This window comes from Pyxicephalus adspersus, chromosome 7 (assembly GCF_032062135.1).
Source record: "Pyxicephalus adspersus chromosome 7, UCB_Pads_2.0, whole genome shotgun sequence".
Classification (NCBI taxonomy): domain Eukaryota; kingdom Metazoa; phylum Chordata; class Amphibia; order Anura; family Pyxicephalidae; genus Pyxicephalus; species Pyxicephalus adspersus.
Genome location: NC_092864.1, coordinates 50,355,538 through 50,379,858, shown reverse-complemented (window position 1 = coordinate 50,379,858; position 24,321 = coordinate 50,355,538). Strand labels below are relative to the sequence as shown.

Genomic DNA, 24,321 nt, shown 5'->3' with positions numbered 1-24,321 from the left:
ACACACACACACAAAGACTTACCTGTAGTCATTTGCAATAAACATTGTCATTCTTGAACACTTCCATGTAAAGTAGCCTATTTTCATTCCTTTTAGGTAGTAACAAAATAGACTTGTTACACACCTTTGATTACATCTTACAGGGACCAGATAAGTTTTTTGAAGTACAGACGTAAAACTTTGTTTGTTTAAACTTAACTAAATTCATGAAGCAATATTTACATTAAGATCACCAAGTAAATGCTCTTTGAAGATCTTTTACCTCATTACATTTCTATCTCATAACAACCCCCCTATGCTTTCAAAGCTTTTTTTTTTAATCCTTTTGATCAGGTCAACTGACAAATAAGAATTGTCCTAATGTTGTATATACTGTCCGAAACTTGTATGTATAGATTTTTTTTAGAATTCATATATTCTTTGAATGGGATGAGGTAGGAGAACTTATTTATTGAATGTGATAAGTTTAGTGAACCCGCCTTGTCATTGCTGTGCGATTGGTCTGTAAATCTGACAAACCCCGACTTCCTGTCTCTGTGGAGATTGGAGATGCTGTATATTTTATACGATCAATCTTATACACAACACTCATTACCTAAGTCAATGAGTTTTGGAGAAGTGTCCTTCTGTTGGGACAAATGCTGTTGTAATGCCTTTCTATTTTTTAATAAAGTAGTTCAGCCATTGTCAACCAGGCTTCCTCACACTGTGGCTGACTGACCTCTCATTTGATGATGCATGCATAGTTCTGGGCCAGCTCCACACTTTTAATGATGTTTAGGAGTCTATAAACGTGTTATTCCAGCCACAGCTGTAGGAAGACATTATTTCCATTGAACACCAATTACAAGGCTTTATTCTCCACTGACCGACAATAAATTCATTTTAATCAAGGATTACCAAGACCTGAAAATTATTTTAAGGATTCCTTGGGGGAATGTTCAGAGTATATTTTTCTTTTATCCATCACTGGATCTCATTAGTACCAGTCCAATGTTAATACATTTCAGTTCCTACAAAGCAAGAGAATGCTGCAGGAAGACCTGGAGGAATCAGGTTGAGTAATGCTGGCAAAGTACTGCAGGGAGGGAGGCTAAATACTGAAGCAAGAGCTTGTAATGGTATTTGAAAAAGAAAATGGTGTTTATATCTCAAAAAAAAAAAAAAATATATAGAAGCTAGTAAGGCCAGGTTTCCCACTTCAGGAGGGTAAAAGCAGTTCTTGAAGAATGGGCAATGGAGTGTTTCTTTCTGCATTTATCATCTGCCTGTTTTGCAAGCTCAAACCTAGCACCATGTTCCTAGTCACAATACAATTTGGGTGCCAAATGATAGTGATGTAAAACTTTATTTTACTCCAAATCAAGAGGGCACTTAAAAAAAACCTAATGTAGAGTCTCATTCCTTAATGATTAGATTCAGCTTACAAATAACTGACCTTTTTGTTAAAAAAAAAACCCACACAATATTTTTTTGTACACATTAAATATTTAATTTTCACAATGAATATATATAATTATATTCACAAATAAAAAGAAAGAATAAAACTAAAAAAAAAAAACTAATGATGAAAGTAGGCAACGCAACATTTAACATGAATATTCTCTCTTTTCCCATGAAAAGTTTTTTTTTTACTAAACCAGTATATAAAAGCTCTGTCTCCTGTAATGTCTCCTGTCACGTTTCAGTCAGTCAGCTGAGGGTCATGTCATAACTTAGTCTGTAGTCTGTAGAAAGAGCACAATACAGTTATGAAAATAGATATCTATATATGTGTTAATCACAAATATTATCTAAACACTGCATCAAACATACTCCTTGACAAGCACAAAAGTTGCAGAAGTCCGTTTAAAGGCCAGCTCCACGTAAATTATATTGATGCTTCAAGTATCACTGGACATGAACTGTTGCTTACATGTATAATCATATCTTTTTATGGTCGAAGAATGTATTCTGTGACCTTTATCTGATCACTAACTGATCACTAATACATATGACTATTTGATGCTGTCAAAGGTTCAGCTTTTATTAGCTTAATTTGATCTCCTTCTGATGGTCAGGCAATGTGGGATGACCAAAGAGTTGGAAGTAGAATTAAAGTAAATTAGTTGCTAATTGATTTTAACATCAGGATCCACTCACATTGAACAAGGTTAGGTTCAATAACCTGCAGCAGGTTTTCCTAAATATTCCAATATTCTGTATGGGGAGTAACAGAACATCAACCATCTTTGAAACATGCAAAGGAGCAGGGTGGAGCACTACATTCCCCAATGGAGTTGGAATATTTACCCACTAAAATCCATGAGATGCAGTGAATGTTTTAGTTTGCCAGCAGCCGTTTAACAGTAAATTTTGTTGTGTGGAACTGATCTTTAAGTAGCAGCACTTACAGGTTAATTGCGAAGAGACTGTTTTAAAAAGCGACCACTATATCCCTTTAAAAATGTTATTATGTAATACTATGCTGATGTAAAATATATGGGAAGCAGAGCTAACCTTTAAACATTTTAACATCTACATTTGAAAGATATATTGGAAGAGCAGAACAATGACTCTTGGTCAGGAGAATAAACCTAAAGTATAACTATGGGCAAAACCAAAAATGTCATGTATGTTGCGGTCTTGTAAAGTGCTGCATATTATGTTGGTGCTTTATAAATGAAAATGAATTTAAAAAAAAAAAAAATCTGTTGTTCTTACCCTCTTTCTTGCAATGGCACAGAAGGGTGCACAGGAAACCAAAAGTGGAACATCAATTACACTAAATCATCGTTTATAGTCCTCTGATTCAGGTAAACCTGAAATCCTGTGCTTGGTCCTGAACCCTCATGTCATAAATATGCCCATAAATCCAGTTAATTGTTATAATGGTAATCTCTACTTATGTATGTATTTTTCATATTCTTAGATGAATAACTTAGGTTTGTGATGGGTTTAAACACCAATTTCAGGCAACACTAAGTAATCTGTAAATTATCAGAAAAAAGAACGAGCAGCTGCCATGAGTGTGGCTTTCCAATATAGACATAAATGGGTGCAATGCGTGCATGCAGAGTGTGAGAAAGAACCAGCAAGTGGTTTCCTTTGCATCTGAAGATTGGGAAAGAATATATGTATGTTACAAAAAAAGCTACACTGAGGGATATGGTGAGAATTAAAAGGACAATTTTACCAAAAGATCTGATGGTTAGTAATCTTTAGCCTTCCAAACCTTTAGATGATACTATCTCGGTTTTCCAAAATTGAATCCTTTTGAAAAGAGAAAACCTCCAATGTTCATTCATTATGACATCCAAGTGGTTAATTTATTGAATTCAACAAAAGGGACTGCAATTGTATCAAGACACTTTACTTTCAACATACAAGCTGTGCAAACAATGTTTCCCTAATCCATTGCTGGTTGAGATTTGTATTGTGTACAGGACAGAATGAGAACAGTGTAAAATAATTCTGCCAGTTTGAAAGCCAGAGAGAATTAAATACTGGCTGAATGCCAAGCTGCACAGGAGCCAAGAACTCTTCATGAGAAGCATACCTAATATCTGATCGCTTATTATTTACCATAACACTGAAATGAAGACACTCTCTGCTCACTTCAATATCCTGGGTGTAACAGGATAATGCTAAAAAATTACTAAATGTCTGAAAAGAGCATAAAATGTTGGAACATTAAAACTTCTAAAAAAAAAATTATTTTAATCCATTTTAGGGAATGGAACTTCTCTAGAAATCTGCTATTCACTTTACATATAAAAAAAAAAAAAAAGTGTAGTGAAAAACCTCACCTGTAAAAAAAAATGATTGGGTATTCAAAGGAACATTTTTTTCATTACATATACCCAGTTAACTAAAGTAAATATTCACATAATAAACTGCATGAATATATTCAACTTCAGTGAATTCACCCCAACTATATCCCACCCTGTGTGTGTCAGAGGAACACTTCTGGTGGAATGTCATGTTAAATAGGGGACTTAACTAGCTTTGTGCATGCTAAACTTGGGCACACTGTACTGGGATGAATCAGGTACCAGACATTGGACCATTTGACACTTAATTGGAAGTATCAGAGAAAGCTACATTTTTAAATCATTTAAATAAAAAAAAAGGGGGAAAAAAATGGTTTACGGTCAGAGCAGGTACTCCATTTTATAGGTGAGGGTAAAGAAAAAATTTTTGCTATGGGCCACGCATGGTCAGTTTTTGCAAGCATTTTTTTTAATGCAATTACTCCTTATTAATGACACAGATTTAGAACGCTGTGCTAGTATTAGCAATTAACAACAACTTCAAGCTACACTCCTTTATTCCCTATGTGGAGCACACACTAAGGTAATATGAGTAGCACGGGTGATTTCCCTGGGGCAAAAAAAAAAAAAAAATACCCCTATGTGTCTAGACTGCAAAGTTAACCCATATATATTTAACTTTTTTAAAAGTTGTGGCTAGGAGCACCTAAGTGTTGCTATTAGACAGAACAACTTCATCTCTACTTCTTTCTGACTTACTTTTTTTTTCCCTTTTTTTTTTTTTTTACTGAACTTCAATATTTGCTAACAGCATGACCACCATCCGATGAGAGTACCCTAGTTGCCAGTATCCCCCTCTCTGGGGATAGGAGGATTGAAAGAAGTTTTGCCATTGAGGGTGGGGAAGTAGGAACCCGTTTTACTTGTAATATACTGAAATGTGAATGAACACAGAATCCTGCCGGAAAAACAGCTACTCTTTATGTTGAAAACTGCTACTTCCAAGCAAGATTCCTAAGGAAGCACTTACCTGAGACAAGTAAACTCAGTATGTTCTCTGTCTCTTGTTGGACTCATCTCTTGGAGACTCCGCTTGCATTACTTTCAACTTCACACCATTCACCATCTTTCCATGTAATGTGGCAATCGCATCATTTGCGCTGGAAACTTCAGAATATTTGACATACCCAATGTTCTTTCCCGGCACAAGATAAACTTCAATTAGATTACCGAACCGACTGCAGTGATGTACAAGAGAATAATTAATATCCAAAGAACAATATTAATTTTTCCAAAGACTAAGCATGTTTCTGAGTGAATATGTTTGAAAAGCAGTAAGTACTAATAACCACAAATGTATAAAGCTATAACTTGTTTTACTTGGGTAAAGGAGATAGATTAGGGTAAAATTAAAAAAAAAAAAAAAACACAACTAAATCTGTTATATAGTAGAGGACCATAGCATTTAAGACACTTTTCACTACCTGATATGCTATAAACTACAGGCAGAGAATCCATATTAGCAGTATGAACAGAAACCTTGTTTGCTGCAGTCATTTCTGAGGTAGGTGAAAAATGCAGAGAAAATAACAAAAAAAATCTTGCAAGGTTTAACTGGTTGGAGCACAGCTGGTGTATGACAAAGCGAAAGTGAGGTACTTCTCCTTTTGCAGGGCTTCAATAGTGTTGATTGAATATCTGTTATGTCACAGCACACCTTCCCAACCTTCACGAGGATCCAATTGCGTAACATTCATGAGTCAGGACCGACCAGCCAAATCTGGCAACTCATATTCACACTACAATGCTCCCTCAACCCACTACATCTTCAGTGTACTAAAAGCTGCCACATAATAAACCAGAAATACACTTGTTAATGTTTTCATGCCACTGAGGACACTAAAGAGTGGCTAACCTGTAATGCTATCCAACACTGCCAAATGTGTCAGGATTGACACTCCGATATCCCATATTAATTTGTTGTAGCAGACAGGGCTTCTGCAATACTCCCAATACAGCAGAATATGTGTATTTGGCAGTGTAATAGATTGGGAACAGGGTCTGCTGTTTTCACTAAATTTCTTGCTCCTGAAGATAAGTGACAGAGAACATACATGAGCAAAAACAGCAGTAACGTGTTTTATCAATATGGTGCTCAGCAGACAGCAGGTAGTTTGTCAGTTAAATTTTTTTTTTTTTTTTAACCTTGTCTACCATGTGACCTTAAAGGTCAACAAAGCCGGAGCATTGCAGGGAAGTTTGGTGGATGAATCATAACAATACGTTTCATTGTTGTAGAGTTTGTTCACACTGTAAGCAATGTTCTGCAATTCATTTCAATGCTTCGAGTGTGTGATATGCAGGGACATCAGACATTGCATGCAAAGCCATGCTTGACATTTCTACTAAAGCACTGTGATGTAATGCATTTTGGTAGTGCACTGCTGCAAGTATTTTGTCCACTTCTACGTGCTGCCCTATTCAATGTCATGAATGTATAAGATGTGTATTTAGTGGTTTGGATTGAGATACTCTAGATGGAAAAAAAAAATCCTCACCAGAAAACATCTTCTGCAATTTCCAATGGAAGCGGGTGAGGACTGAAGACGACAAACAGTCTTTCCTTGGAGTGTGCATCCCTGGGAGCTTTCTTTTTGTATGCTGGAAGGGTAGCATCTGTCTGAATCTGAGAGGCAACAGGGGAGGCATATGCTCGATCATAGGCCTGCAGACAAAACAGATTCACTTTGAAAAACCCAGCTAAATACTTCTGAAACTATGCATGCAGCAAAAAAAAGAAAAAAAAAAAAAAAGGCAATTGAAACCAAGAGGTTTAAACAAAAAGCTGAAAACACATTTTAGCCCTCTACATCACTGGAAGGCACCCTGAAGTTTACAATGTTAATCACAATTAAAGTGTATGCAAATGGAACTGATTAAAAAAAAAAAAAAAGAAATTTAAAACAAAAATCAACTTTTGTGTCATATTGTATTAGCCTGGTTCTCCGGATCGCCTCACAATGCATCACTTCAATTTTAACAAGTAGCTACATTGATTGGATTTTTTCTGTCAAATTGACAGCAGGATCTGACATACACAAGTCAAGTTGGGTAGCATTATAAAATACAGGGTTTGTTTTAGAGAAAATCATTTCCAAACCTAGGAAATGCAAACTGAACAGTTCATGAAAAATATATAAATAAATAAAGAAAAACCGTATGGTAAAACAAGGAATGGATATATATTTTTCTCTATTCTATATGAGCTCTAGTCTCCACTCAACTTTCCTACTGGTGAACAATGTCATTATTTATTTTGGAGGCAAATTAGGATGCTCAGATACAGAGCCAAGCTGGGCTTGTACTTTTGTATATTTGTAGGTATTTTACATTCAGATCCTCTGAACCCACTGAATGTCTGGATATTTATTATTATTATTAATAAACAAGATTTATATAGCGCTAACATATTACACAGCACTGTACATTAAATATAAATATATTTATAGTGCCACCTGTTTATCTGAGCCAACTACTGGATCCAAGTGGTACTGACAAAATTCAATAAGGCATAGCAGCTTTCTGATGAGAGTTGATAAAAGTTAGAATTTGAACTGGAATCTAGTTTCATAAATGACTAGAACAACTAAATTCCACAGATAAGATTTCATTTTAACCCACTCTTCCTCTAATCACAGGTCACAACCCAGCCTGGTAAAGGACAGAAGCAGCACTCTGCTTTCCTTTTCTGTCAGCATATAAACTATTGGTTCCTTGTGCTGCTTCTTTATTTCATTATCCAGCTCTGCATTCCCATAACTGCAAGACCAATGTATCTAAATATGCCTGAAGTTCAGCTTTAATAAAGTTGAGAACCATAGTATTGCGCTCCATAGAAGGGAGACTGAAAATGACTCACAGATGCTGTGGCTGGGAATTGCTGTGGAACTTGGGAGCCCCATACCATTGAATTTACCTGGGCAGCCACCATCTGAGAGGCCATGCTTCGAAGTAAACTACAGTAAAAAGAAAAACATAAATGTTATCACGTCATGCACACTGACCCTCCTGAATGACAACAATGTAAAATAGCATTTTATATGTTTGCATATCATGCACAATTCTGTATTGGTATATTTTATTAAAACTAATTTGTTTTTTTATATACTGTAACAATCACATCAAACAGTGAATTAGTGTTAAATATGAATTGTGCAATAGTACTTCTTCAGTGTAAAGTGTGATTTCTAGCATAACATTGTTATCCATCATAAATTCCTTCCTCTTGTCATTTGTGTGATGTTTTCCCCATGGGGTGATGTTATATTATTATATTAATACTGCCGAATCTATTACAATTATGCAGTCTACTCCTTTAAATGAAAAAATAATAAAATAGTCATGTATGTACACAGAACCAGCAGCATTTGCTTTGAAATCTTTGAAATGTTTATAAAAAACCTCCTAAGGTCAGTCTTAAACGCTTCCATGTAAAGTAGCTTGTTTTACATTGCTTTTAAGTAGTAACAAATTACACTTTTTACACACCGTTGATTACATCTTACAGGGAGGAGATAAGTCATTTGACACAAGTTAAAGTTTTTTTAGAAAGCATGGTTTACTCTCACAGTGACCATCAGAACACCCCCACCATGACTTGTCATTGCTTTGCAATTGGTCTGTAAATCTGTCAATAGATCTGACAACTTGTCTCTGTGGATGATAGGAGTTGCTATGTAGGTTATAGGATCAATTTTCTACACAAAATTTTTCAAACATTATGGTGCCATGACCATAAGAATCTGTAGTGAGTCGATGTTTTCCTCTGGAGACGATCAATGAGCAACATTGGTTGTAGAAAAATAACCATAAGGCAATGATATGCAAAGCTCACAGATGTAATACTGTGCAATGCTGGAAGCTAAAACTGTTCTAATGCACTAGAATGCTGCCAGCTGAAAAGGTTAAAAGGGGACACACCTGCAGGGGTTGATAAAAATCATCACTGTAGTAAGTTGTCATAAAGCATGATGGTGTGTTGGAGGCACCCAATTTAACCCAAACCATAGCCTATCTATATGCGCCCTTGGTTTAGCAATATATAAGATACATTTTTTGCCTGAAAAAAGGTGTAGAGCAAGATTTTGCAAACCAAATAACCTGCCAACATATTAAAATTCTTGGGTGTCTTAGAACCGGAAATACATGAGAGACAAGGCAATAATCTGTTAACATACAGTATACTTACTCAGTGCCATCGCCACCATCATTTAGGTATGTAACACCAAGACGGTTTCCAGGTGGGTACTCAAAGCCATGTAGCTTGTATTTGGCATAAATAGCAGAAGAAATATTTTGGTATTGAACCACTGCATGGGCTGCCAAAATAAAATAAAAATTGATTAAAAACATTTCTGTAATGTTAAATTTACCCTGGATTGCATATTAAACAGCAATGTAGGACCACCAGGGCTTATAGGAAGTGAAACTAGAACTTAGATTGCAGCCCTTTTAAGCCGGCCACTAAAACCACCCGGTGGTGGTTACTAAAAAGCTGGGTCACAAAATAGGGGTTGCCACCCACCTCCAGCTTCTTCCTACCCAGCTGAAAATACTGGGCAGAATACTACATTATATCCATACACACACAAATTAAAATAGGAACAACTTTGTGCATCCAGCAACATATGATGATTTAGACACACATAACTACCGGTCTTCCAACAGAAAATTGAGAAATTTATAAATACAATGGCCCCCATTTATTTAAGTTATCCAAGGCTGGAGAGAATACACTTTCACCAGTAAAGCTGGGTGATCCAGCAAACCTGGAATGGATCTAGTCCAGAATTGAAAACATTTTCTAACAAATAGCTAACAAAAAGGACTTTAAGGAAATCCATTCCAGGTTTTCTGTATCACCCAGCTTCACTGATGAAAGTGTATTCTCTACAGCCTTGGAGAGCATTAATAAATCATGGCCAATGTGTAGCTCTCAAGTTGATATTACCTTGCCAGGCAAACAAAGCTACTTAAGAACATAGTGATAAGCCATTTTCTGCTGTGCAAGTTTGTACTCTGCTTGCTAAAAATTCCTTCAAAATTTTGCCTCATGTATGAAAAAACTGAATCGTGAGATGAAAACCCTTATTACAGAGAGTATCTGACAAAAGAAGACAATTGGGGTCTGCTTCTTTATTCATAAATAGGTTAACAACCAGCCCCGAACAGACACTACCTGTAAAGCCCCATGGTGCAGGAATGGGTTAGAGAATGCAGCCTTGCTGCAGCATGCATAAATTCAGAAAAAATCTTACAGTAAGTGCTGTAGAGATCCCTCTGAACCTCACAGAATGCCAGGCCTGGAATAAGGTCACACAAGCTGTAGAGCTGCTCCTGAAGTAATGGTACTCGTGACACAATGGTCAGACGCTTAGACACAGCTTCCTGGGTCCTGGAATCTCCACATTTATCATAGGCTGTATAATCCTACTGATCTTTTAAAAAGAAAGAATTAAAAAAAAATAGTTATTTACATATCTGGCACTTTAGAAACAGATTATATATTTATTTACTCAAATAAAATTACAATAGGGTCATTTATTTTTGCTAAATTGTGTGCCTGTATGAAACAAAATTGATCTATTAAGCTTGTAAATTATTAAAAGTATGAGTCAAGTAAGCAATTCTTACTGCTAATAGAAAAAACACCAACATCCTTTCCTCTAAGTTGGCTTTTCCTTATTAACTTTATAACATAAGAAACATCTACTGTTTATACTCTGACACCAGTTCATTCAGAACAGATACATAAATTAGTCAAACTCACCATAAGGATACAAGGGAGTGGCTGCTTCAAGCAGTGGTTCTGGGTGACGAGTAGAACTGTGGTAATCTGCACTTTCTGATGCTCCACCTTTGTTTTTGGGTTCTGCCAGAATTGCCTTATAGTCTACAAAGCAATAAAACAAGTTTTTTTTTGCATTGCTACCAACTGCTAGAAAATTGAATTGAAAAGTAATATGGAGAAAATACACACACACACACAACAAAAAATACTTACTTCGGTCACAGTTTTCTATTGCCAAAGCAGCTTGGGAAGGTTTGAGAAAGCGCACATACCCCAGTCCTTTACTTTCACCTGTATTTTTATTTTTGATGATTGAACAATACTCTATTTGACCATATTCCTGGTAAAAGACAATAAATAACACATGGATCACAATGCTATCTTTGTCAAATAAAATATATCAATATAAATCTGTAAACATTTATTGTTTAACTACCCCAGTGTTATATGTTATGAGCATTTGATAAGGGTTATAAGCCTCAGCTCAATTAAGGAGAACCAAATCTTTATCAGTACGCAATGAGAGTCTGCAACACATCATATAAACCGATGGTCGCCAGCTTACAAACCACTACATTCATAATTATAAATTCAGGGAGCCATGTGTCACTCCAAGGGGAAGAAATGTCCCCCAGATTGATGTCATGTTGTCAGAACCCCGCCATACGGGGGACATGATCAGCGGGGGTCCTTCTCCCGTATAGTGGGTTCTGTGGACACAACATAAATTAAAAATTACCCTATTTTTTTTTTTTTTTGGGGGGGGGGGGGGAAAAAAAAGACAATCTCATGCATGAGCAGTCAGATCAGCATTCCTTATTCCCATCTATGTCACATGATTTCACGCCTGAGCAGTGCAAGATCAGGTGGCATAGGCAGAAGATGGAAAATGAGGATGGTGGCACCTGGCACTTCCTCTGTGCCGTGACGAAGAAAACCTCCGTAGGGTTCGACAGATCTCCAAAGGTAAGGGTGAGTTGTTGTTATTAGTTTACTCCCACTTTAAGATACAATAAAATCCTCTTTATACCAGTATTACAATCAGTGCATGTGTACCTTGAATGTGTTCTTCACATCTTCTTCTGTGTAGGTCTTCGGAATCATCACAAATATTCTAGTTAATTCTTCATCTTCCACATCTCTGTGGTTGGAAGTTCCTCGGGACTGTGCAATAAATACCTATATATGTGGATAGTTCAGGGCAATGCTTATTACACCATCAGTGTGACCACACAGCACAAGCATGCTAAGTAAAATAAATACAATATGACAATTACAGTAACATGGCTCAACCAACACAAACCCTGAGCAAGGTAGGATGGGCGGTAGGTTAGGTTGAGAGCACACTGCAACGTACCTTGATGGGCTTGCTGCTATCACCTAGGTGACGGCCGTGCATCTCCTCCATAGCCCGGCAGGCCTGGGAAGACTTTGCATACTTGATGTAGGCGATGCCTTTGGACTCCTTGGTTTGTTTGTCCCTCACCACCCAGATATCCTGCACGTCACCGAATGCAGAGAACTTATCCCGGATTACGTCCTCAGACACCGACCTAGTCACCACCAGAAACAGCCTACTGTTAGGGGGGTCGTCCAAATTACCGACCGAGGGGCGGAAGCCGCTGCTGTCCTCCATGGCAGCCGACGTTATTTATTAGACAATGGAAGTAAACAGAGACCGAACCAATACAATCCACCACCAATCAAGGACCCGTCACTACCGGCGGATAGTAGTGGCTAGGTCACGGTGTATTGTTGGTGAGGCACTCTGTGCACAGTGACCTCTGCCGGCCGGAGGAATAAAATGCATCGTATGTAATTGTTTTCTTTACTGAAGTTTTGGCAAAGTAATTAGACCTTTGAAGGGTGTGTTAATATTTGGAAGATTCCCTTCACCCTCAATATAGAATATGTTTGTATGTAAACCCCAATGTATGTAACATGTAAAATCATGTTAATAAAACTTTAAGTTCCTGTAATGGGGTGACAACGCTAACCATAGGCTACAAATGGGGTTGTAGAGTTGTCACCCTGCTTTACCTAAAATATGCAGAAAACCACCTCTATGTACAGCATTTTCTGTGTTAGAGCAGGTGCAGATCTTCTTTGGAATCGAGCAATCCTGGGGTACTGGTAGTGCTGACCCCGAGGATCCTTTTTGGGGCTGTCATGGAAAGATACTACATGTAGCATCTCCTCAGCAGCAGTTCCCTGACAGGAGGAAGCAAGATATGCACTGCTACTTCATGGTCAGTGTGTCATCATCTGCTGCTTCCAACCCACTAAAGGCCATGAGATATAAAAAAATACTGCAACTGAAAGGCTATTTAAATGCGGAATTATTATTGAAATTTACACTGATTACAAACGTTTGCATCGTCCCTCCTATTGTGTGATACTTCCCCCACCTTCTAGATTGTAAGCTCTTCGGGGCAGGGTCTTCTCCTCCTGTGTCACTGTCTGTATTCGTCTGTCATTTGCAACCCCTATTTATTGTGCAGCACTGCGTAATAGGTTGTCGCTAAATCCTGTTTATTATTAATATTAAGCTGGAAGGAGTAAACCTGAACCTAATAGAATTTGTGAGATCACTGGCAGGTGCAGTTGACAGTTGATGATGGAACTTTGATCTGTTGCTCCCAGAGATTTTCAAATCATTAATATTCTGATGAAAGTTCCAACCGAGTCAAAATAGAAGACAGCAGCTGGAGCAGTGAGTATAGGTAGGAATACAGTACAGTTTTGCAGGGATCTGCTTTCAGTTAACATGGCTGGCTCGATGGTTGGTATTGTCACCTCCGCAGTGGTCCTAGGTTTAAATCCCAGCCAGGACACTATTTGCTTGGAGTTTGTATGCTACCCTGTGTTTGTGTGGGTTTAGCTCACACCTCCAAAAACTAGCAGTTAGGTTCATTGACTCCCCCAGACATTGTGGAAGACAATGGTCCTGATTTATTAAAGTTCTACAAGGCCGGAGAGAATACGATTTCATCAGTGAAGCTGGGTGATCCAGCAAACCTTAAATGAATTTCCTAAAAGTCATTAGCTATTTGTTAGCAAATGTTTTCACTCCTGGACCAGATCCATTCCAGGTTGTGAATTTTCCCCAGTCTTGAAGAACTTTAAAAAATCAGGGCCAATGTATCATTCTAATATAAGAATAGACATTTTGTAATTTAGAGCAGAACTACAGATCAACTTTAAAGATGTGTGATTAGATTTAGATTTCTGATCTCTTCCTTCATCTGTCATAATAGCTAAGCTACTCATGCGCAGCTCGGCATTGGATGTCAGGATACCCGGCACATCCCGGCTTCCCCTGCACTTGCCTGGACTGAATAAACTCCTGCATGCTTGCATGGGAATTACATTATCACTGCCCAGCCAATCAAGATGGCCAAAGATGGAGAAGAAGGAAGTTGCACCTGTAACAGAACAGGGAGAGGAGAGTATAAATGGTGTTTAGTTCCTCTTGAAGCAGAAGAGTTCTCTTTTCCTTTATATAATTATTAACTGTGAAATAAAGGGAATGTTTTGGTGCTGGACAGCTAAGCACAATTCTGAAATTCTTTTTTTTTAAGGAATACAGCTGACACAGCATTTGAAATTTAGGAAGTGGGCACTGTGCTACAACAACAAGATAAGAATACAATATAAATCAACGGAAAAGGACACTTAAAGCAGATCACACATGTCATGTTAACATACTACTCAAGTAAACTATTGCTGTAGTTGCTGTATAGTAGTACATAGACTACTATACAGCATACGATCCCCGACACTAGAGGTTAATTAACCTCTAGTGCCCCGGGATCGCAGTGGATTCTCAGGGCTGCATTCATTGTTGCAGCCCTGGGAATCCTCCTGTTTGCGATCCCCGGAACTAGAGGTTAATAAACCTCTAGTGCCGAGGGATTGCAGTGGAACTGCAGATGAACACTGAATGGAGTGTTTCCATTGAGAGCTCATCTGCAGTCAGGTTCCCACAGTCACATGGTCACCGGGCACAGTTCAGTTCCTACAGCCCGGTGACCAGGGCAACTGAACTGCAGATGAACCTCTAGTGCCCCTGGATCGCAGTGGATTCTCAGGCCTGATCTGACCTGATCTGAAACAATCTCATTTGGCCACTTTTCACTGGCCATGCTCGCTTACAATTTAGGTAAGTGAGAACAGACGAATTTGCTGCGAGATCGAGTTTTAGAAACTCGCTCGCTTATCCCTATCAGACAGGCATTTATTTTATTGCAGAAAATATCACAAGTCCCTTCTGCAATAGTATATTTGTAGGGTTAACATTTTTTGAATATATAGCTAAAGTTCTGCTTTAAGATCAACCTGTACTGCTTTAACCATATCTATACAATTCTGTTTTGCCACACCAAAGCACATTTCTTTCCCGCTTGATATTCATGGACAGCCTTTAGCCAAACCCATTTCCCTTCAATCAGTCCTAACTAGTCTTGGTAAAAACCCTCCAGCTTTTTATGTCACCATTGTGGTTGATGCACAACTTCAGATAAAACTTTTTTTGTGTAATATAGGGAAGGGAACTTAGATGATGTTCTTGTAGCTGTTCTGTAACCATTGGGAGGTTGTAAACAAAACAGGTAGTAGGCAAAATCTCTTCAACAACAGAACAGACAGATAACAAATATATTTTTCATTCTTTTTTTTATTATCCCAAAAAGGGAAAGAGGAAAACCTTTGTTAGAACTGTACCCTGTATGTGTACTTTGAAAGTGATCACTAGGACAGGAAGTAGTATATTATTAATGATTTGTTTTTTTAAAAAAAAGATAAATACATTTGTAAAATAATGATCTTACTAATGGTGCCTTAAGCTGCGTACACACCTGCAATTTTTCTCGTTGGAAAGGATCTTTCACGATCCTTTCCAACGAGAAAACACGGCAGATTTTCGCCCGATAATTGACCGATACCGATTATCGGGCGAGAAAAATTTGCCGTGTGTACGCAGCTTAACAAAGACTGTGGAGGCTCTGATTCATTGATCAGCTCACAGTTAAGGGAAGTAATACTATTTGTATTGGAGGAGGAGGAAAGATAAAAAAGCAGGCTTTTTGAGGCAAAGTGATCATTTGAGATAGTAAAGTTGCTTAGAAAACGAATTTATTCATTATCCCTATTTACAAAAACAAAGGACAAGAACTGTGTTATAACAAACATATGCTAAGCTGGTACATATTCAATGCTGAGCATTCCTATTTGTTTTCTTTGTTAGGTCCACATATATGATATTTTCACACAAAGTAGAAAGAATATTGATCTCCTTTACCCGACGCGTTTCGCCCCAAAGGGGCTTCTTCAGGGGGTTTTTTGAATACAGAGTGGTGGTATAACAACTAATACATATGCATATCAATATTTTTATCTCAAATTTATGACAGCACATTCTTATAGTACATGTGCTAGAATTGATTATTGGAATCAAAAATTTCTGAGCGAAACACTTGTTGTGAGTAGCTTTTCAATTATCGCGTGGAATGATAAAATTTGGTCGACTGGCTAAATAGATTAAGCAAAATCTAGTTGAAATAGGGAGATTTTAGTAGTAAGTAAGGTTTCAATTATATGATCAATACCAGTATGTAGGAATAGAGGATATAGTTATAATACCTGGTTTGAATACAATTTAGGATTAAGGTATTGTGTATAATTGGTATTCATGATGGAGATAGGTAAGTTGGATATAGGTAAGTTGAAACTGTGATTATCCTTCGGTTTTCTGTCAAGTCGGAGGGGTTTACTTATAACATAGATACAAGTGTTTTTGAATGATTCACGAGATAATGTTCCCTAGCGCCGCCTTTATCAGTCATAGATCGGACATATTAAATTTCCGATCGGGCTAGTCCTGGGCACTGGGTGGTTTTCAATGCCCAAATACCTATCGGGCTTTATTAAACTAATGCGTTCGTAAGGTTAGCAGATAGGGAATCTATTTGGATAGAAAACATTTAACTGTTGTAAAAATACATGTCAATGAAAATATAATGTATATAGAAGAAGAAATAATGTTGGAAATATCAAAAAACATATGGATACTATACAAATATCCTGTTCAAAACATTAGCGTGGTATTAAAATTATGAATGGCTGAGGATGTACTTAGATACAATAAAAAAAAAAAATACTACTAAAATCTCTCCATTTCATTTAGATTTGGCTTAATCTATTTAGCCAATTTTTTCATTCAATGTGATTAGTGAAAAGCTACTTACAACAAATAGAAGTAAGTCAGTCTCCCAGAAATTTTAGACTCTAATAATCAATTCTAACAAAAATTTTATAAGAATGTGCTGCCATAAATTTGAGATAAGAAATATTGATATGTATATGTATTATTTGTTATTTCAGCACTCTGTAATCTCAAAATCCCCTGAAGAAGTTCTTTGGGGTGAAACGCGTTGGGTAAAAGAGCTCAATATTAGTTCTATTATGTGTGAAAATATCATATAAGTGGACCTAACAAAGAAAACAAATAGGAGTGCTCCCCAATAAATATGTACCAGCTTAGCATATGTTTGTTATAACACAGTTCTTGTCCTTTGTTTTTGTAAATAATGATAATGAATAAATTTGTTTTATAAGCAACTTTACTATCTCAAATGATCACTTTGCCTCAAAAAGCCTGCTCTTTTTTCCTTCCTCCTCCTCCTATACAAAAAATTTCAGGCTTGGCATCTACAGATATATCCCTCTAGTGAATAAACCATATTTTCCACACAAAGTACTTTTATGGTTACTATTATCATTCGTTGCATATACATTATCATTAGTTATCATATCTTTGGTATTACTAAAGAAATGCAAATTAATATTTTGCTTTTTCTCAGACATTATGGGCTTATTTCATTTGAATCTAAGACCATACAAGAATTGATCAGTATCAAAATCAAACTATTTGATGACAATAAATATAACAGTTAATTAAAATACACAGTTAAGGTCATACTTACCTAAAAGAGCATCAGAGAAAAAAACAAATAAAATAAAACAATAGGACGATAATCAGTATTGGCGGAGCGGGGTGACTGTTGTAATTGTCGAAACAATTCTGGAGCGTACGGCTCGGAAACGGTTGCCTCATACAACTTATGACTACACTGATGTCATGCTGCTCCTTCCTTGTTTTTCTGTCTCTAATACAGTTCTGATATTAGTGCAATATAAAAGCGAAAATTGTCATTCAGGATATAAGAATTTTTTAGAATATTATTTTTGTTTAATTATTAATAAAACATAAAAATTGTCCCATTGTCACATTTTCTGTGGACCACTGGTTGGCGACCGATGGTGTAAAAGGGCCCATTTGTACTTTGCAGTTACGGTGTGTCATGTTAACGTGCATTTTGCTATAGCAGACCTATCACCAGAAATTTTTACTTTACATAAAAGGTTGAACAACTTTTATGTAAGGTGAAAATTACCTTCTTTTTTGGGGGGAGTTAACACAGGAGTTAACACACGCTACATTTAGGGCAGGTTCACTCCTGCCTAAGGGTCGCACTATTCTGCATGGCTCCTGGCAGCCATACGAACGACACCACTGGATCTTACAGAACCAGCGTCTGAATATGTGACAGCTGGCAGCAGTGATCTGTAGTAGTACTGCTCACAGCAGCCCCTATTCATTTGCTATGGGGCTGCCACACGGCTATGCTACATGCAGAGCAGGAAGCGCTGGGCACCGCCATCTTCTTCCTTGTCTTCCAGATTCCGCCAACGTCACCTGATCTCGCACTGCGCAGGCACCGGATTGGGTGACAGCCTTCTATATTAAAGGAAGAGGAGAAGCTTCACTCTTTTTTTTTTTTAAAGAAGAGAGTTAAACACACCCCCATTAAAAAAGAGGCTACATTTCACCTTACATAAAGGTGTCCTCTACCCTTTTATGTAAAGTAAAGATCCTGGTGATAGGTCCGCTTTAAATTCCATCACTGCATTGTCAGCTCTCCTATGGAACAGGTCTGCAACATATAATTACTAGGCAACCAACAGCCCCACCCCCATAAATAGGCTTCTCCCCTATTGGTCCACAGTCCCTGTAGTCAGTCTTTATCCACTATTGGTGCGGTATATGTACCCGCAATTTTTTCTATATTAGGAGATATCTCAGTCCGCCCGCCAATCGCGATGCGAGAAGCAGAAATGGCTTATTATCATTGGATAGACACGGTGTTGGCGTTATCAGTATATACGTCAGCGTCAGCCCCGCGAGCGTTTAGATTGGCTGGGGTTGGATGGAAGGTCACGTGTGACGTGGTCATCGTAATCTGCAGAGGTGACCGGGACGAATAGTTACCGAGGAGTCTTTTGAGAGGAGCGCAGGGCCGAGGCGGCGGGTGAGTACAGGCCGAGGTCTCATCATGTACCGCTAATCTAATGTAATGGATAGCAGGGTTCCTGTGTGTTCTCCTCGTTATGGCTGTGTTACTCTAGGCCTAGCAGAATGTTTCATGGCTTCCAGCTGTGAGGTTGTCACCACTTCTTGTATATTCACATGATGTAGTCAGCATGCTGCACCTCCCAGTAATGTGAATTACTGCTATGGGAAAATAGCATGCCTGATAAGAAAAATGGAGGCAGGGTTTACTTATCTCTGAATGACTATTTCTGCATTTATGTATATGGCATGGAGGTGGCATTGGGCATGGTGCTAGCCTTAGATGAACTTATCCATTTGTCTAGTACGAGGTTTAACCCAATTCCAGGTTATTTGTGGCTGCCTGTGTGGGGGGGACATTTCCTTCATTTCCTGTCTCAAAGATGCAACAGGAAGTTAGAGGAGATCTCCCCAAGGCTGAGGAATTCCTCTCTTAGACAGGTGACCCCATTAGAAGATATCCCTTGCTCCAGAAACAGTTTGGATTTTCCATATTTGTTTGATCATTAGTACCAGTAGGAAGTTAAAACTTCACAGGGATTCTAACCATTCCCCAATGTGGTACAAAATGAATGGAAACATGCTTTCTATAGAAATCTGCCATGGTGGCTGTGTGTGCATAATGATGCAGAGAATGCTCTGTTCTAGGACAGACTCAACACATGACCTTGACAGGTCACTGATCTCACCTCCACTGTTCCTTTATACATGGGCCCTTGGGCACACAAAAGGCTCCGGGCACAGCTTCCTGTGTACATTGAGAGTGATAAAAGCTCCATACACACAACAGATTTCTGTCTCTGGAAACGATCATTTTCCATTGAGAATAGAACAAACCAGCGCTGTACACCCGGCAATGTTCTGGGGAAGCAGAAGGCACCCTGCTGCGTCCTTCTCCTTAGGAACAGACAAAAGGTGTCCTTGGTCAGTCATTTAGTGATCTAATACAGCGGATTGCTTAAAGCCATCAGGAGACTGCTGTACATACACTAGACTTTTGCACAAGTTGACCACGGGCAGAGGTTAGCATTCTGACCTTTGCAGCGCTGGGTCCCCAGTTTGAATCTCAGCCAGGACACTATCTGCATGGAGTTTGCAGGTTCTCCCTATGTTTGTGTTGGTTTCCTTTGGGTACTCTGGTTTTCATCCCACATTCCAAAAACATGCAGTTGGGTTAATTGGCTTCCCCCAAAATTTCACAGACTACATTGATGACATATGACTATGGTAGGGACATTAGATTGTGAGACCCTTTGAGGGACAGCTAGTGACATGACTATGGACTTTGTACAGCACTGCCTAATATGTTAGTGCTTTTTAAATACTATGTAATAATAGTAATAACTCGGGCAGCATTTTTTTGTAATATGATATAATATGATTTCTCCTTGGCACGCAAAAATCTTCTGCTCTTATCTCCACGACAGCCACATCTGGGTATTCCTGGGTGTGGGGGAACATGTGACCTTTGATCTAAGCTTACACAATGCAGTGCATGGTGGGTGGATGAACAAGCTAGCAATGTCCTGGAACCACACTTTCTTGATGTTTTCCTAACTCCTGCCATTCATTTGTCTATGTTTTGTGTTTCTATAGGTTAGAAAGAAATCAAAATGGGTGACGTAGAAAAGGGAAAGAAGATTTTCGTGCAGAAATGTTCCCAGTGCCACACTGTTGAACAGAATGGGAAGCATAAAACCGGGCCAAATTTATGGGGTCTATTTGGTCGCAAAACAGGACAAGCTCCAGGATATACCTACACTGATGCAAACAAAAGCAAAGGTATAATACATGTTTGAATGCAAGTAGTAATGTAAACCCAACAGTCATCCTCCTTCCACTCCTCAGTGGAGAGTCAGTGCAAGTAATCCTGTATGATGTATGAGGAACACAAATAGCTGATACTGATACCAAAGTTTTGCTAGATCCCCCTATAGGAACCCAATGTACACGTGCAAAATGTGCCCCTTTTGGGGTGCCTTGGTTTTAATGAATCACCACTGGATTAGTTTAACATACAGATTAAGATATACATACATATTATTTACAAGAAGGTAAAAGGGACATCTAGAAAAAAGGGGATCTAGTTCTATGCAACACACAAACGTTATATCTCTTTCACTCTTACCAACGTTTTCTCTCTTTGACCCTCACCCATTTGCAAGTCCAGTAGTATTGTAGTATCCATCATTAGTGAAGTCTTAGGCTACATACACACATGCAATAGTTTTTGTTGCAAAACGAGCAATTGACAACCAGTCAACCATTATTCACGATTTTGAACGATCCTATTGTGCACAATTCTGTACATGCTGTAACAATACGACTGTTCACATATAATCCACCAATAATGTACACACACAAGATACGATCGTTTGAACGATGCAGGTAGTGACGTGTACCAGAGAAAGTGTACCGCAGAACCTTCCACAATCGCTGAACGACCGTATGCCCAATCAGATCCCCTGTCGTTGTGCGTTTGTTGAAGATTATTGGCCGATCGTTTGTTTCCAATGACTAACTCAAGAGGTCAGAAAGTTCATCCCCTATCCCAGGATTGAGATTGTTATCATAGAACTGTAGCAAGAGTAAAGATGTTTGGGCAGGAAATACCACCAGGGAGTCAAACTGACCTTTGTTTTAATGGTTCACAGGCATCCACTCTGTTCAGCAAGCCATGGATGGTTGTTTTAGGGTTTTCTTCTCTATTAACAGACCACAATGTTTGTATCCTGCATTCCATGAAACATAATATTGTTATTAATAATAAACAGGATTTATCTAGCGCCAACATATTACGCAGCGCTGTACATTAATTAGAGTTTGAAAATTCTGTTTGCACCCTATGGGTTCTATGTAATGCAAGCGTATTAATGCAAATGTAATGCACAGCTGTCTGCTTGCTGAGACTGAAGGACCACACTCCCATGTTTGTTTACATTCCCCCTGTAGTGAGTCTGTAGCAAAAAAGGGACTGTACTACACATGCATGGGCAGGAGAGAAGACTTTTTTTTTGCTGGAAGAATTTAAACATGGGAGCGCGGTTCTGTGGATCTTGGTATGTAGCCAACTGTGGAGGGTAACATTGAGTTGTTTTAGGAAGTGTAGTTTTCCTTTCCAACATGTACATGATCCTTTCCAAGGAACATGTAACTATGGCTTAGGTACACACATGCAATAGTTCTCATCCAATAATTGTCTCAGGGCCAATATTGGACGAGAATCGTGCGTGTGTACAGCACTCGTCGTCCATCGTCCGAACGACCGTCGTGTCAGATCTACAGATGATTTGAGGACGTACGATCATAATGCAAGTGAAGAAGGAAAGAGCGCAGTGGGGTGCCGCTCCGTCGTTTTCTCCCTCCCCTCTCCATAGAGCAGAAAGGTGCTGTTTGTACAGCACTCATTCATGCATTGTGTAGTTTTTAATCCTTGGAAAGGATCTTTCACGATTATTGCACGTGTGTACATAGCCTTTTTTGTTAGATTATAAAGAGGCAAAAGAGAAATTGTTACTCACTTGTGCTTGTACAGAAGTATCCCTGTTAATAACAGTGCCCCAAATATCTGTAAACCTGTAGCCACAATTCAGTACTAACGTCTAGTAAATACATTTGTTTGATGGGCTAAGAAAGTACAGTTATCCTTCTTGCCTACTCCCTCTTAACAAAAAGTAACCCACCCTTCCCTACCCCAAACGTATACTTGTCTGAATCCCAGGACCTGCTGCAATCATCACATTTTGCACCCAATCTTTTTCTGACTATTGCTGCAAAGTTAGTCCCAATAGACTTCTATATGCTCAAGGGACTCCCCTTTCTAAAATCATCTTTTAACACATTGCTTTATCTTTTTTTACCAGTTCTAAACCGAAAACAAAATAATGTTGGAAGGTTGGAGTGTGTACTTATCCTTCTTGGTTTAGAGATCCCTAGCATAAATAATACATGATGTTATACTGCAAATAATGCTCATTAGATTGTTTCTTTTTTTCACAGGTATCGTGTGGGGGGAGGATACTCTGTTAGAATATCTGGAAAACCCCAAAAAGTATATACCGGGAACCAAGATGATTTTTGCTGGTATTAAGAAGAAGAATGAGCGCTTAGATCTAATAGCCTATTTAAAACAATCGACATCGGAATAGGTCAATCGTCGTAAAAAATCAGTTAAATGCCATGTTCACATCTGACAGCTACATTTGTGTCATTGTGTTTAAATTTTGTCACACTCATCTGAAACACTACCAGAAACCCAACACTGAATGTCAACTGCAGGGATGATGCATAACACGGGGATCCATTAAGACGTCTGAAGTCTGGATGAATACATAAAGGGAATTTATTGTGAAAGGGTTGGTTCATCCAAAACTTGGTTGTTAGGTTCTTAGTAAAATCACTCACTGGCTTCTAAAATCTCTTGGTTCCTCTGACACCGAGGTCTTTAAATTGGAGTTCAGCTCTCCACCAGCCTTCTGTGTTTGTTATACAAGTCCTGCATTGCATGTTGCAATTTTAATTTACTTTACATTCTGTATATGGGGGCTGTAGAAGTCTGGGGGGGGGACAGCTTGGATCAAGGTTTCGCCTCTGAAGTCTTCAAAACTTTAAAGAAGCTAGTGGTTGTTTTGTACTGCTTGCATCTGCTGAAGAAGAAAATGTGTTTTGAGTGGACAAACCCTTTTACATAACTGGGAACTCATATTTATTAAACTTTCTATTTTTATGTTCAACACACATGTCAATAGTAAACAAACATTACCATGTCTTTGGAGTGTTTGGTCTATTTTTGTTCAGTCTGATTTTTTCACAGCCCTCACTTGTGGCTGTCAATCTTACAATTCTAACTTGGATGTTGTTTTAGCTGTTAATGATCTCCTTCACTGAATTATTAGACAGATGGCACTCTTAAAGCTTAGATAGTAAACAGAGGTGTCACTGTCACCATGCAGTTACACTGTTGTTTATGGCACTGATATGTTGATCACAAGGTATAAAAGGCCACGTGTTTTAATTGCACTTCCTGGCTTTGGCTTGGATTTTCACATTGGAGTTTTTTTGTTTTTTTTGTTTTATATTTGCACTTAAAGCATGACTCCAGCAAAAAAAGGAACCTATCCGTGTGATACTACATTCAAATGTTAAAAGCTTGTTTAGGCCTGGTGGGCTTTAGCTTGCCTTATGCCTCATTCCCTAGGTAGCTGATTCACTCCCCCTCCATCAAACTCGCTGAGCTGTGTGCAAGCATCCTCGCTAAAATTTATATTTGTATGATGATTGATGAACCCTTGACCACAGCACAATGCAGT

At 38.4% G+C, this 24,321-nt stretch overlaps 2 protein-coding genes across 2 annotated transcripts; one reads left to right on the top strand and one right to left on the bottom strand.

Moving 5' to 3' along the window:
• Window positions 1-1,468: 1,468 nt before the first annotated feature.
• RBM45 (RNA binding motif protein 45) lies at window positions 1,469-12,344 on the bottom strand. The gene is given in 10 exon segments (XM_072418389.1): window positions 1,469-1,727; window positions 4,783-4,990; window positions 6,311-6,477; window positions 7,672-7,768; window positions 9,001-9,130; window positions 10,070-10,249; window positions 10,582-10,704; window positions 10,816-10,942; window positions 11,659-11,781; window positions 11,960-12,344. Coding segments are annotated over 9 exon segments (1,419 nt in total). The 5' UTR covers window positions 12,239-12,344; the 3' UTR covers window positions 1,469-1,727; window positions 4,783-4,797.
• Window positions 12,345-18,791: 6,447 nt separating this feature from the next.
• Window positions 18,792-23,780, top strand: LOC140335626 (cytochrome c, somatic). The gene is made up of 3 exons (XM_072418387.1): window positions 18,792-18,971; window positions 20,609-20,794; window positions 23,012-23,780. Exons 2-3 carry the CDS (start codon window positions 20,626-20,628, stop codon window positions 23,158-23,160), a joined length of 318 nt encoding a protein of 105 aa, XP_072274488.1. The 5' UTR covers window positions 18,792-18,971; window positions 20,609-20,625; the 3' UTR covers window positions 23,161-23,780.
• The last annotated feature ends 541 nt before the right edge of the window (window positions 23,781-24,321 follow it).